A 13,927-nucleotide genomic window follows, 5' to 3' on the forward strand; every position below is an offset into this window, starting at 1 on the left:
GATGCACAAGACATTTAAAAGTGAGAAAAACAGAGCAGAAAGACATCTAGAGGCGAACCGCTGACCCGTTTGTAATTTTTGTACACTTGGCAGAAAAGGTGTGGTGCTCTTAAATACAGGGTTCCACACCACTAACCAATGGATTTCCATTATTTTTTTCCAGCATCTAATGGATATGGATTTAAAAAAAAAAAGAAAAAAAAAAAAAGATTTAGTTTAAAATGAGCGCATTCAAGACGATTAAGTTTTAGGGCCATTTAAAAAAACAAAAAAAAAAAAAAAAAAAACCCAGCATGAAGTAAACAAAAAAACATGTGTAATACATTTCGTTCAGTGGTATTAAAAATACTTTTATAAAATAAATCAAAATATTTTTATATATTTTATATATGTATATATATATATATATATATATATATATATATAGTTTTTTTTCTCTCTCTCTCAAAACATTGAGTGAAATACAGACAGTGCTGAGTATAAAGAATATTTTAATCCATTTTATAAACAACATTTACGTAGCAGCATTATTCAGTAGATTCTGAGGTATTTTCTGAATTCACAGAGAAATTCACTCCCCCATCTTGTTTCATACACGTCCACATACATACACACACAGACAGACAGACAGACATTCATAGTAGCTAAACATGCGCACACACACATACACAATTCAAACAGTCAGTCAACCATCCGGAGTCCTGCGTCCATAGTTCTATATGGTAGAGTTCGTAGGGCTCGCTCTTTTAGTGGCTTGTAAGGCTGGCACTCTCAGTGGTGCAATTTTGGCTGCAGAAAAAAGGCGATAGAAAACAATTAATATGATAATAAACCATATTATACCCAAGCCCCTCATAAAAGCAACATTGCATATGAAAGTAAGACTGTTTAAAACGCATTTAAAAACCTCTTTATACTTGAATATTGTAAAATTTAAAAAAAAATTACATCTGCACAATTGAAAACAATTGACTCCAAGCACAACTGCATAATACGCTTACAATTTACTCCTGTGAATTTTCAGCATCATTACTCCAGTCTTCAGTGTCACATGATCCTTCAGAAATCATTCTAATATGCTGATTTGCTGCTCAAGAAACATTTCTCAATGTTGAAAATAGTTGTGCTTTTTTATGGAAACCATAATACATTTTTAATATTCCTTTGATGAATAGAAAGTAAAAAAAACAGCATTTATTTGAAAAACATTTTTAATGTCACTTTTTTTATCAATGCATTCTTGCAAGAGAAATCTACAGATTACAACGCTTTTATTCATAATTTGTACATGATGTTGAAATGAAATAACAGGAAAAGGAATTAACTGAATTGCACCCTAACCCTACAAGTTTGATTAAAACATCAAAATATGAGGAAAATATTTGATATTTTTTAAATATGAGGGAAGAACTAAACACAAAACTTGGTTAAAGTATTTATCTGACAAAATTATTTGGCAAAAAAGGGGTAAAGTACAGCTACAGGTTGTATTTTACTATGAAAAAAAAAAAAGCATGGAAAACAAAAAAACAAAATATTTATAGATACATAAATAAAAAGGGTTTGTTCACAGAGATTCATCCATAAACATATCATAAAACTAATCCATATGAATTGAGCAGTTTAGTCCAAACGTTCTGAAGAGAATCACTTTATATGATGAACAAATAGAATTTTGCTTTTGTTCACAAACATTGATCAGTGAACATAAGCTTGACACGCAAGAAAAAACCTCATTGGTTCTCGCTGAAGCTCAAACGTGCTTCGTAACACGAGAATGAACCTCATTGGTTCTCGCACGTCAAACGAACATGCTTGAGCTTCTGTTTATCATAACTGATGTGTGTTGATAAATATGTGAATAAAAGCCTAAACTCAAACTGTTCATCATATAAAGTGATCAAGTTGCTTCAGAAAATTTGGACTAAACCACTCAATTAATATGGATTAGTTTTACGATTTCTTTATGAACTTTTTGAAGTGGTAGTTACGTAGCTGTCAATGGAGGGATTTCATTTAAAAGATCTTCATTTGTGTTTCGAAGATGAACGAAAGTCTTGTGGGTTTGGAACGACATGAGGGTCAATAAATAATGACAATTTTCATTTTTGGGTGAACCCTTTAAATCTGGACCTACTTGTACAAATGTATTGGTAAATTTCATTAAAGCCCATCTCCAGAGTATATATAAGCATATCTCCAGAGTTACAGTGGAAAGAGATATTACAAACGAACGAAACTAAACATTTGCTTACCTTTTGTGTGCTGAGTTTCTTCTCCCCTCCTATGGAGAGTCCCGCCCCTTTGCTTTCTTTCCAGGGGTAGAAGCCGGAATGGGGGGAGGTGGGCAGCCGGTGGGGTTTGGAGGGCGGAGAGGAGCCGCTGCTCTTGCGCTTCTTCCCCAAACCCTTGTGATCAAAGCTGGCCACCCTGCCATGCAGTCCTGAGTCCACTCCTCGGCTGTGCGGGACAGCGTCCGGCGCCGAATGGTGGGCCGGGGGGTGAGTCCTCTTAAAGGCCCACGAGGAGGGCGCGTGGGGATCCGAGGGCGTGAGCTGGGGACGCGGCTTGCTTCCCGGCGAAAGCGAGCCGTTAGTTTGTCCGTGAGAGGCTGACGGTGGCGTTTTGCTGATGAGGGGCCGCCCCTTGTTCTGGGACATGCAATTCTTGTCCGGGCTGATGGCGTCCGACTCTTGGAAAGAGGCTTTCCGTTTGCGCAGTGCAGAGGAGTCCGTCGTGGACGTCCGATCTGTATCCCTGAGACGCAGCTGATGTTTGCTGGGGCGGCCGACCGGATTCTTGGGCCGACCGGGGCCCGATTGAGCAGGAGTTCGAACGAGTTTAGAAGGGGAGGCTGTGGACTGACCACCCCCCGAGTTCTCGGATTGACCGAAAGCCTTGCTGGTGGATGAACCCTGCGGGTTTGGCTCCTTGCCTGGTCCGTGGGAAGAGTAGAAGGAAGTCTTGAGAGAAGTCGGGTTGTGACTTCCTGCTTTCTGTTTGGAATGCTGGGAAATGGAGGAAGGAGAGGCAGGAACAGCTGCAGGCTTGGCTGGGGGACTCTGGGAATGAGGATCTGATGCTTGAGGTATTTTTCTGTGAGTAGGAGAGGAATCAGGGGGGAGTCAGAAGAACATTGACTTTCGCATGCAGCACAGGGAGTAAAGACACAGCTTTGTGAGAAAGAAATCGGTTTTGTTAGGGTCTGAAGAGCTTTAACTAATGGAGATTAACCTTAGAGCTACCTTGAAGAAATACCATGAAGCTAGTGGATCTTGGAACAGGCTCAAAAGCACATAATCTGAGAGTGTCAAGATCGAGCCTCGCTCACATTTTACCCAAAGATCAAATGACAAAAACCAAATTTACATTATGTATTTTCAGGGATAATTCACCATAAAATTTAAATTAAGTTATCATTTACTCACCCTGGTGTAGTTTTAATGCATCTATGCCCTTCTCTTTTATTCGGACCACAAAATGATTTGTTTTTAAAGCTACACTGTGTAAGATTTTCTCCATCTAGCGGTGAAATTGTATATGACTACCAACTGAATATTACAGATGGAGTCGCAACATGGCTGCCGCCATTCGAGCGACTCGCTCATATGTATTCTGAATGGCAGATTCTACGCTTGCGAGAATACTTGATTAGTTGGTGGAAGGAATTATACATGAATGAGCACATAATTTTGAAAGAACAAAGTGTTTTTTGCTAAGAATCAACTTAAAAAAATGACACAGTGTAGCTTTAAAAATGTCCCGCTCCTGCTTGTCCATATAATGGAAGAGAATAGCGACCAGCAAAAAGCTTTTTTAAAAAGATGCAAAAGTATGACAGAATGATACCATTATACAGACGATCCTTTTGTGGTCCGAAAAAAGAAGAAAGAATACGTGATTCTCATTGCCGTAATAAAATGATTGAAATCAGCATAAAAAAGGCAGTACAAAACTATGCAATTTAAAAATTTGAAAAAAGCTTTGTTCACAATTCATTATAATTTCTTATTTTTTCCTTTTGATATCAAGGTGAAGTATTACTTTGACATGTTTGTGATGTGTTTTATGAGATTTTGGAGATTGCCACAGCAGAAGTACCTGCTTTTGAGCCTTTTGTTAATATGACCACACTGTTTGCATCTATGACACAATCATACTGTTACGAAGGTTCTTACTTCCACAGATGTGCGCTGAGGTGGTTCTCCACCATGACACTCATGGCAGACCGTAGATGGTGCAATCGTCGATCGAAAGTGAAGACACCGTGACCCAGAGAATGACTCCCAAATGAACAGAGCTATGGGGGGAAAGTCAAGGATTAACACTCTTAAAAATCTTTCTTTCAAATATATAGACTGTATAAAGAGTTAGTATTTAAAGACCACAGACAATGGGTTGAATTCACTAATAATCCTCGAGCGATGACTGACAAGCATGTAATTCTCAAACCCAGTTCAAACATAATAAACACTTTTTATGCAGACCTTTCATTAGCCAGCTGTACACACGCGTATATCTGCGTTATTCAGAGAAACCTCGCAGCTGAAGCTATAATACAGTGAAAGCTGCGTATGATGAAATATATTTAGACAAAATTAAATTGCCTTATTCATTAATTAATTTATTATAATAATAGTCTTAAGATTAAATATAACTTTTATATAACACGATTGTAAGGCCACACAGAGAAATGTGTGTAAATGTGTATTTTGCGCATGTGTGGTTTCTGTTGTTCCCACATTTTTTCATAAATTTACAATAAATTTTAGTCATTTTAGTTTAGTTTAATCTTTAGATTTCACACACAAATTTGTGCGTATGCATGCTTAGTAAAATGAGACCCAATGTCCTGTTATGTCTGAAGTAAGCGGTTCGATTTTTGTCACAATACTAGGATACTCTGCGGTTGTTTGCCAGGGCATTGCTATGCAGTTACTAAGGTTTTTTTTCATATCTCTAAGCCTAATTATGAACAATTATAATAGTGATGCACACCTCAACTACGTCTATAACTCTTAATGCCTGGCTATTACATAATTATAGTAATACTAGATGACACGGTGTAAGTGTTTGTTTGTACCGCGGCTGGTTTGGGATGCCATGGAGTTGAGTGCCAGTCTGCGGGGTCATCGTTCCCTTCTCCTTCGCTCTCATCACCTGAGATGTTGGCCTGGGTGAGAGGAGAGTGTGGTCGTGTGCTGCCATCCTCCAGATGGGGTTTATCCTCCTCCACGCTTTCAGACAATGTCGGTGTTCTGCCACATAAACAGTCAGATGTCTTTAAAGACTCCACCAAACTACAGGTAACGTACTTTAACAGTTCACTTACAGATTGCATTCACATAAGAACAGCTTATGTGTTCAGCTATATATATATATTATAGAGAGATATGATTTAAAATCAATGTTTCTAACCTAAATGCAGGGCTGTTGGTCAGAGGTCTCCGGCAGAGCGGCGGTGCAGGTGCATCTCTGGGAGGTTCTGGGCTTACAGTCGGAGCAGCTGAACTCTCCGGGGCCTGAGATACACGATCCCGAGCCTTCGAATTCATCTTCAGCTCCGCCACCAGCTGGTCAAAGTTTTTACTTCTGCCTTGCACCTTCCTGCGCTGATGAATGGAATGAATCTGGAGGAAAGATGATGATGATGGTTTTTTTTGGACTGAAACCCTGCAACACACTTTCATTCATAAAACATATGCTAACTGGTTTGAACTGATGAGAGCGCAATCGCTTTCAACAGGAATTGTGGTTTTGGCTTTTGTGGAATATTAAAGCTGCAGTCGGCAAGTCTGTTGAATGTTTTCAACTCTCATGCCCCTCCCCCACTACCAGCGAGCACCCTCCCATCGAGGTCGTGCTCGTCAGTGCGTCACTGTGCGTGTGTACCTGATTTTCTGTGAACGCGTCCGTCTCTTCAGCATCGATCAACACCATGGACTCGGAGGTAGGCTGCCCTGGCTAATCTATCCAGAGAGCAATAACCGAGGAATTGGAAGCTTGTTAGTAGATTTTCTCTCCGCCATCACGCTTCATGCAATATTCAGGCGAACTTCAGGCGTGTACATGTGATATTGTTACGTGCGTGAGGGAGAGGGGATCTGTGGCGTGTGCACGACCTCTCACACACCCCTGCGCTGATTGGACCCGATGATCCGGGAGCGGTGGATTTTTGCTAAACAAATAACACGCTCCAGGTGGAGTTAGAAGCTCGGGGTTTTTTCTAAAACCACTTTATTTATGTTGTTCTGTCGGATTATAGTGTCAATTTCACTGAATATGATCAAAAAAATGTTGCCGACGGCAGCTTTAAGCAATAGAAAGCCTTTAAGCCTTTTTTGTGTAGTTTGAATAAGTAATTTAGAAGCAGCATTCACCCTGATGATGACTGCACAATGCAAAAAATGCGTTATTCTAAATGTATGGCCAAAAAACATTTAATATAACGTGTAACACTATGCCCTAGATTTTGAAAAACATAATTTAGACACATTGTTCCTTAATTTGGGTACCTGAGTAAACACGCTGGATATATCAAATATTCAACATCACTTTGCAATATTCAGTTTTCACCCTCAATGATTTTAATAGACTTTTTATTAGGCCGATTAATGTGCTTTTTCTTACTCCTATAGATAGCTTCACAATCTCATAACTCATGAATATTAAATCGTTAATCTTTTATCACCCAAATACTTCTTTAGTCATTCACTTGAAAAATTGTCATGCAAGTTCCTGTGAAATATTTCTCATGATACAATGATTTAGTAAAAAAGACAACATGAAAGGAAAACAGAGGTTCATGAATTGTTATATTGGTATTTTAGCTGCACTGACTAGTCTTACAGACAGACAATTTCTGTTGATTTAACAAAAACCTGAAGCTGTGCTACACAAATGAAGAGAGGCTTTTCCTGTAATCCCTTCCCCATTTCCTGTTAGTCACGTCGGCTGAACTTCCTGTCTGTCTACACACTGAAACCAGTGTCCAGTGAAGGGCTTCAACACTCTGATGGCAAGATACGGTTCCACTACAACTACAGGACAGTAAAAAGCAAGCATTCTGCTTCTGCCTGAATAAAGAAAACTACGAATAAGAAACGTTGCACACTAAAAACAGGTTATGGTTAGATGGTCAACTCACATTGCAGGTCAGAAGTCGAGTACAAACTTTCTTTCTCTCGGGGTCCAACACACCACAGTGCTTGTCGAGGTCACATTCTTTTTCTGCAGAAAAATTTGAAAATTTCTGGTCAAATTCATGTTTCTATATTGCATGAATGGTACATAAATTCAGAAGCCAAGAGAGCCATATATATTATATAAAATAACTCATTATTATTATTATTATACTATAAATTATTTATAGTGTTGTATATACATTATTTAATATAATAATTTAGTACAGCCTTTTGAATTCTATGGTTTTACATATCAGGACATAAAAAAACACATTTGGTCTTTAGCAGGTCTTAAATTAGGTAAAAACAACCTCAGATGAACACATTACATATTACACTGTCATTATTTATTTAACAAAACTAAAGCCAAAATGAGACGTTATGTGTGACCAAGTACACCCTATGATTTATTTGCTTGTAGAACCACCTTTAGCAGCAATAACTCGAAGTAATCATTTTCTATATGACTTTATCTCTCACACATCGTTGTGGAGGAGTTTTGGCCCGCTCTCCTTTACGTTGCTTCAGTTCATTGAGGTTTTGTGGGGCATTTGTTTGTGCACAGCTCTCTTAAGGTCCTGTCAAAGCATTTCATTTCAAGTCTGGACTTTGACTAGGCCAGTGCAACACCTTGATTCTTTTCTTTTTCAGCCATTCTCTATTTGCTAGTGTGCTTGGGATCATTGACCCAATTTCAGCCAAGCTTTAGCTGTCAGACAGATGGCTTCACATTTGACTCTAGAATACTTTGGTAATACAGAGGAGTTAATGTTCGACTCAAAGACTGCAAGATGCCCATTTTCTTGTGGCTGCAAAACAAGCCCAAATCATCATCCCTCCACCACAGTACTAGACTGTTAGTTTGAGGTGTTTGTGCTGAAATGCTGTGTTTTGTTTTCTCCAAATGTGGCGCTGTGCATTAAGGACAAACATCTCCACTTTGGTCTCATCTGTCCAAAGGACATTGTTCCAGAAGTCTTGTGGTTTGTTCAAACCTAAGCTGTGCTGCCATGTTCTTTTTAGAGAGAAGAGGCTTTCTCCTGGCAACCCTTCCAAACATGCCATAGCCTACTTGTCAGTATTTTTCTGATTGTATTATCACTTTAACATGTTAACTGAGGCGTGTAGAGTCTGAGGTGTAGCTCTTGGTTTTCTTTCGATTTCTGGGAGCATTGCACGTTCTGACCCTGGGGTGAATTTGCTGGAACATCCACTCCTGGGAAGATTGGCAACTGTCTTGAATGTTTTCCACTTGTGAATTATCTTCCTCGCGGTAGAATGATGGACTTCAAATAGTTTGGAAATGGCTGTATAACCCTTCCCAGATTGATGGGCAGCAACAATTGCTTCTCTAAGATCATTGCTGATCTCCTTGGCATTGTGTTAACACACACCTGAAAGATCCTGACCAGAAAACTGCCAAAACTCCTACTTTTAGAGTTGATCACACTTGCTGATGATCAGTTAATCAAAGGCATTTGATTAGAAGTTCCTGACTGCTTCTTAACCTCTTAATTCCTATGGAAGCAGAAAGGCTGTACTTAGTTTGTCACCCATGGCTTCTCCATTTTGGACTAGTTTTTGTTAAATACATAACACGGTGTACAGTGTTGTTGTTCCTCTGAGTTTGTGTTTACGTATACATACATACACACACACATATATACATATATAATATATTATGTATGTATGTGTGTATGTATGTGTATATATATATATATATATATACACACACACATAGTTGGTTTCCCCATAATTCCATAAAGCATTCAAGGACCTTTCTGTGGCTAAAGCCGTTTTTATGCTTAGATTTACTCTTCTAGGTACTGCCTAATCACATGACTTTGGGGGCTAATTATACATATACATTAATAATTAGACATGCATCCTTTGTACACCCAAAGTAGTCAGCAGGATTCACATGGAAAAATATTGAAAATTTGGATGCAACCATAGGCAAGTGATGATTATTAAATGCAAAGACCTTATGCGCCAGAGAAACAAAGTGCGCAGTCACCTTTAGTGTTTGAACTTCCTTTTTTGCGGTAGCTCTGTATATTTCTATGGCATCGCTGTCGAAAAGTAATTAGCTGGTGAAGTGGATTGACTTATTGTAAAGTTAACGAAAGTTATCATGAGTTATATTTTTAATGTTTGAAGCGGATGTCATAACAGATGTCAGTCGACTGAGAAGATTTTAAAATGAGCTGTTCATTCTTAAATCCGTAAGATCTTACCTTCATGCTGTGGAAATATAAACCGGAAGACAGAACAACGAGCACAGCGCTAAAAAGGGGCGGAGCTACATAACGTCTACAATATATCAGTCTAATTCCAGTCAGGACTTACTGGAGACCATCTTGTACGTCCTCGGCCCACGGAGGTGTCCGGAGGCGACAGGGTTCGAGGCAGCCTCGCTTCTCTGGGATTGAGGCCTCTCAGTTGAGGAAGGCCGATTGGGCGACGGGCCTCCATGTGGCCATGGGGGGTCTCTGAGAGTAGGAGGAGGGGAGCTCCGCGTGGATTCGATGGGAGGCGGCTGCTTAAAAACAGCTGATTCTGAATGACTCGAGTTTGAAGGCGAGTGCCTGGGGAAAAGATAGTCATTTATGAATTATACAGGTTGTCTATGTTGCTAATAACCACAAATGATCAGATTCCTACACTTCAGACACTCTTTTAAAGAGATACTGACCCAAAAATGAAAATTCGGTCATCATTTACTCACTCTCATGTTGTTCCAAATCCATAAGACTTTCATTCAACTTTGGAACACAACGATTTCTGTTCCACCAATGAAAGTCTATTCACCCGAAACTCTGACGCATCAAAACGAGAATGTGAAATAAATCCATATGAATCTAGCAGTTTAATCCAAGTCTACTGAAGAGACTCGCTTTATATGATGAACAGATTTAATTTAAGCTTTTATTCACATATAAAAATTGATCAGCGAACGTACATATTGCATTCAAATTTGGTAAACGGAAGCTCAAGCATGCTCACTTGACGAGCAAGAACCAATGAGGTTCATTCTCATGTGTCACTCCAGCACATTTGAGCTTCCTGCAAGAGGTTTTTTCTTGCGCGTCAAGCAAGTATGGTTGAGCTTCTGTTTATGTTTGCTGATCAATGTTTATATGTGAATATAAGCCTTAATTAAAACTGTTCATCGTATAAAGTGATTGTGTCACTTCAGAAAACTTGGATTAAATGTACTTTTTTTTTTTTTTTTTTTACAATCTCTTTATTAGCCTGGGAAAACCCAGACAAACTTCCGGCAAATTTAGATTTGCTCTGCAAGTAGTCTGGGAAAGAGCCCATTCAAGCCAATTTCTAATCCGTCGAAATCGAGGCACCAATCAGAAACGTTGAGGCGGGCTTTACACGATGACGATCGCTCTAATTGGTTTTAGGTCTATCCAATTGCGCCCAGAGGCATTTGAGCGACGTCCGTTGGTGAAGTGCACCAACTTTTAAATGCATTATTATATTCAAATTGCAAACACATGAGGACAGTCTCCATGAAAGACCCACTGGCAGATGAACGTACTACTACATTTCTCTCTGAAACGGTAGGAAATTAAATTAGATTTAATAGAGGATTTTAACTGTGACAAGATGATTGACAGGGCAGTTTACGTGACAGGATGTACGCGACAGATCCGTCCAATAAAGATGACGAAGTAGTATGTCCCAAAGCTTGCCTAATTTTTTGCTACACATTCAAAAGTAAATACCTTTTCTTCACAAAAAGAGTACATACTTTTATTGGCGAAGTGTAACTGCGAATTGGGACGCAGCATATGGCTTTACACGATGACGATCGCTCTGATTGGTTTTAGGTCTATCCAATTGCGCCCAGAGGCATTTGAGCGACGTCCGTTGGTGACGCCCCTTTGGAAATGAGTTATTAATGAAGCTTTGCCAGACCATAACTCAAGTTACTACTGAGAATGGTCTGGTTTTAACCAGGCTCTCTCTTTATAAGCGTTTTGAACAGAGTTTTGGGTGAATAGACTTTCAAAAGACAGACAGACATGATGAGATTTCAATAAAAATATCTTAATTTTGTGTTCCGAAGATGAACAAAAGTCTTACAGGTTTGGAACGACAAATTATGACAATTTTCCTTTTTGGGTGAACTATAACTTAAACATAAAATAACAAGATCAGATTTTCTTTAATCTTACCAAACTCCATCTTTCGGAGGTTTTGAGTGTCTGAATTGAGGCGGAGTAGAGGGAGATTGTGGAGACGCCCGCGGGGGCCCGACATTCTGGTTCCTGCCACTCCAAGAGGAGCTTCCGTGGGAGGGAGGGGTGTGTCCGTGACGAGGTCTTTGCTGCTGAGGTGGAGGTGGGGTGGAGCGGAGGTGTGCATAGAGCTTACCCAGAGGGCCATGTCTCCTCTCGCAATGCTTTTCGAATGCCTGAGGCTTCACCACCTGACTGCAGTGGCCACACACCACCAGGAAGAAGTCATCGTGCCCAGGATAATGACCGAAGATGGACATATCTGCAGAAGCATACAAAACAATAGGGACAAATTAACTATGATCGAAAACTCTGTTTCTAAATTCACACATCCAGAGAGAAGGACTCAAGTTAACTAAACTTGCTAGGCAGCTCATACTAGTAGTGACCGTTCGATATTTGACAATCTTACGGTAAAATTTAACATAAACATTTCACATTATCATCACAAAAATATGATATTGTGTTTAAACTATTTGTTTAAAATAAACAACATTTTTTATTATCTTAAGGTTATCAGCATTGGTCAAAATCGATGTCTGCTTGCACAATTAAGTTAAAACTCACTTAAAACTGAAAACAGAATAAATATATATTCATCAACTAAGCTGTCAGTAATTTTATTAATTGTTGACCAAAAAATAATTCCAGCAATTTTAAGTGTCTCACCTGCCAAATATTGTGCATATTGACATAGCTACCACGTTGGTATTGTTTAAAAGAAAACATATATATTTAGGTCTTTCTTCGTCATAATTGAAAAACTCCAATAGTCTTTATTAGAAAAATGTTAATTATAAGGGTTTTTTACTACAAGGGTGAAATTACAGAATGTTAGAATGGGTTTACAGGTCAACCAATGTGGGAATTTGTGCCAAAATTTAAAGAGAAGGGTGGTTGATGGATTATATAATGCTGATAGGTTGAATTTAGGTAAATTGCACTGTTTAAACTGGGTAATTTACCTTAGTTCACCTTATAACATTGTAATAATAGCTGTTGAATTTAAACTACTGATATTGAATGAAAAAATATGACACTTACTTGAATTTCACAAAAGAACATGTTTATTATACATTTATAAGGCTGTTTATAGATGTTGGACCTGAGAGGAAGAACCACCACATTATTTGTTAATGTTGATAATCTCAAAACAGCCAAATACCGGCCAATTATTCAGCTTATATATCAGTCCATCACTAAATGGGTTCATTTCATGATAATACCGCTGTCTCTCGATGAAATCAAAGTAAAGTATATAACGCCTACCCTCTTTCCTCAGCGTCATGGTTTCCGTCGTTTTTTTGCCATTCTTGCTGTATTCATCTCCATCGGACCCTATGAAAAGTGATTGGAGGAAGTGTAGAGAGAGGGTACATAAAAAACATGACCTTTATTGAAGCATTATCCATCAATGCTTTACCAACACATATGGGGCTCTTATATACATCCAACCTTAAATCCAACAATCCAAAAGGCCGGAAACATGGTAAACATTGAGAAGGATGTGTCCCCTCCAATATTCAGATCTATGATGGGTTCTTCTTCTAAGGTGGACTATATTTGGTCCAGAATAGATGGTTACAGTCTTGAATGCACTAAATGGAGTCAAAACTGTGAGAAAAAGGGACATGTATTGAATTACGCATACTATGGTGTTTAATGGGAGTAATAATATGGGATCAAGCCAATAGTTTAGGTTTTATTCCCCAAGATTTTCAATGTGAAATGCAATCTGTGCCATGAACTGGTCATCTGTGAAGCACAAGCTCTTCTGTGGGTGGGGCCAAAATAAAAACTACCTGCAAATGAACCCTGCACTATTAACTGATGTGATAATGTGCCCGTTGACAAAAGGAGATTCGTGGTTTCAAACTGATTGCGTTTGTTACATTTGAAGTTCCAGACAAAACGAACACGGAACACGTTCTATTATGACGACACTGATCAGAGAGAGAGCGCAAGCGCGTAACCCGGCCGGCACTAGGACCCGGCAGGTTCTTTGTTTGGGTAACATGGTTTGGGATGCCGTGCCTTTTCCACGAAAAATAAAGCACATCCGTGAGACTTTTTTGTGGTTGATGGAGAAATACCGGCGACGAAGTGCTCACTCACCCTCCGATGCTGTCAGGTTGGCTCTTTCCGTCCAGACGCTCCAGCTTTGGCCCACGAAATCATCGAGACAAGGCACCCGCCGTTCCAGAGCAGCCATTACTTTAACTGCGCGTTCACGCACCGCCATCATCACTGCGCGGCAAGGCGCTGACGTCACATTGCGCGCTCCCGCGGGCGCAGGGGGAACCTGCGTGCGCGCGCACTTGTTCTGTGAAATGTAGAATTTTCTTTCATTTAGTTTTTATTTATTCATTTTCTTTGCATTATTGCTTGTTTTATTTTTGTCCTACTGTACGAAGATTCAAACCCATTGACCTTAAACTGAATAGAAATATTTCACATTCTTAATATATTTAAAAATACGAAAATATA

The 13,927-nt window shown here is 39.3% G+C and overlaps 1 protein-coding gene across 2 annotated transcripts; it reads right to left on the reverse strand.

The window, feature by feature from the left end:
- Positions 1–473: 473 nt before the first annotated feature.
- atxn7l2a (ataxin 7-like 2a) lies at positions 474–13,771 on the reverse strand. Of its 2 annotated transcripts, none has more exons than XM_084101333.1 (10): positions 13,556–13,771; positions 12,710–12,778; positions 11,378–11,702; positions 9,534–9,772; positions 7,148–7,230; positions 5,419–5,630; positions 5,084–5,258; positions 4,179–4,300; positions 2,256–3,096; positions 474–789 (listed from the first exon to the last, which is right to left on the reverse strand). In XM_084101333.1, exons 1-10 carry the CDS (start codon positions 13,683–13,685, stop codon positions 772–774), a joined length of 2,214 nt encoding a protein of 737 aa, XP_083957459.1. In that variant the 5' UTR covers positions 13,686–13,771; the 3' UTR covers positions 474–771. The 2 variants fall into 2 exon arrangements, with proteins under 2 accessions (XP_083957459.1, XP_083957460.1); XM_084101334.1 differs by lacking the exon at positions 13,556–13,771 and adding an exon at positions 12,896–12,977.
- Positions 13,772–13,927: the final 156 nt, after the last annotated feature.

Source organism: Abramis brama, assembly GCF_963993115.1.
Source record: "Abramis brama genome assembly, chromosome: 23".
NCBI classification, from domain to species: Eukaryota; Metazoa; Chordata; class Actinopteri; order Cypriniformes; family Leuciscidae; genus Abramis; species Abramis brama.

Excerpts from the sequence above, each read along its gene's own strand:
- atxn7l2a (XM_084101333.1), bottom strand. The coding sequence starts at position 13,685 with ATGATGGCGGTGCGTGAACGCGCAGTTAAAGTAATGGCTGCTCTGGAA. Across the intron at positions 11,703-12,709 it reads CATGACGCTGAGGAAAGAGG|ATATGTCCATCTTCGGTCAT; the intron begins GTAGGCGTTATA and ends ATGCTTCTGCAG. Across the intron at positions 5,631-7,147 it reads CTCGACTTCTGACCTGCAAT|ATTCATTCCATTCATCAGCG; the intron begins GTGAGTTGACCA and ends TCTTTCCTCCAG.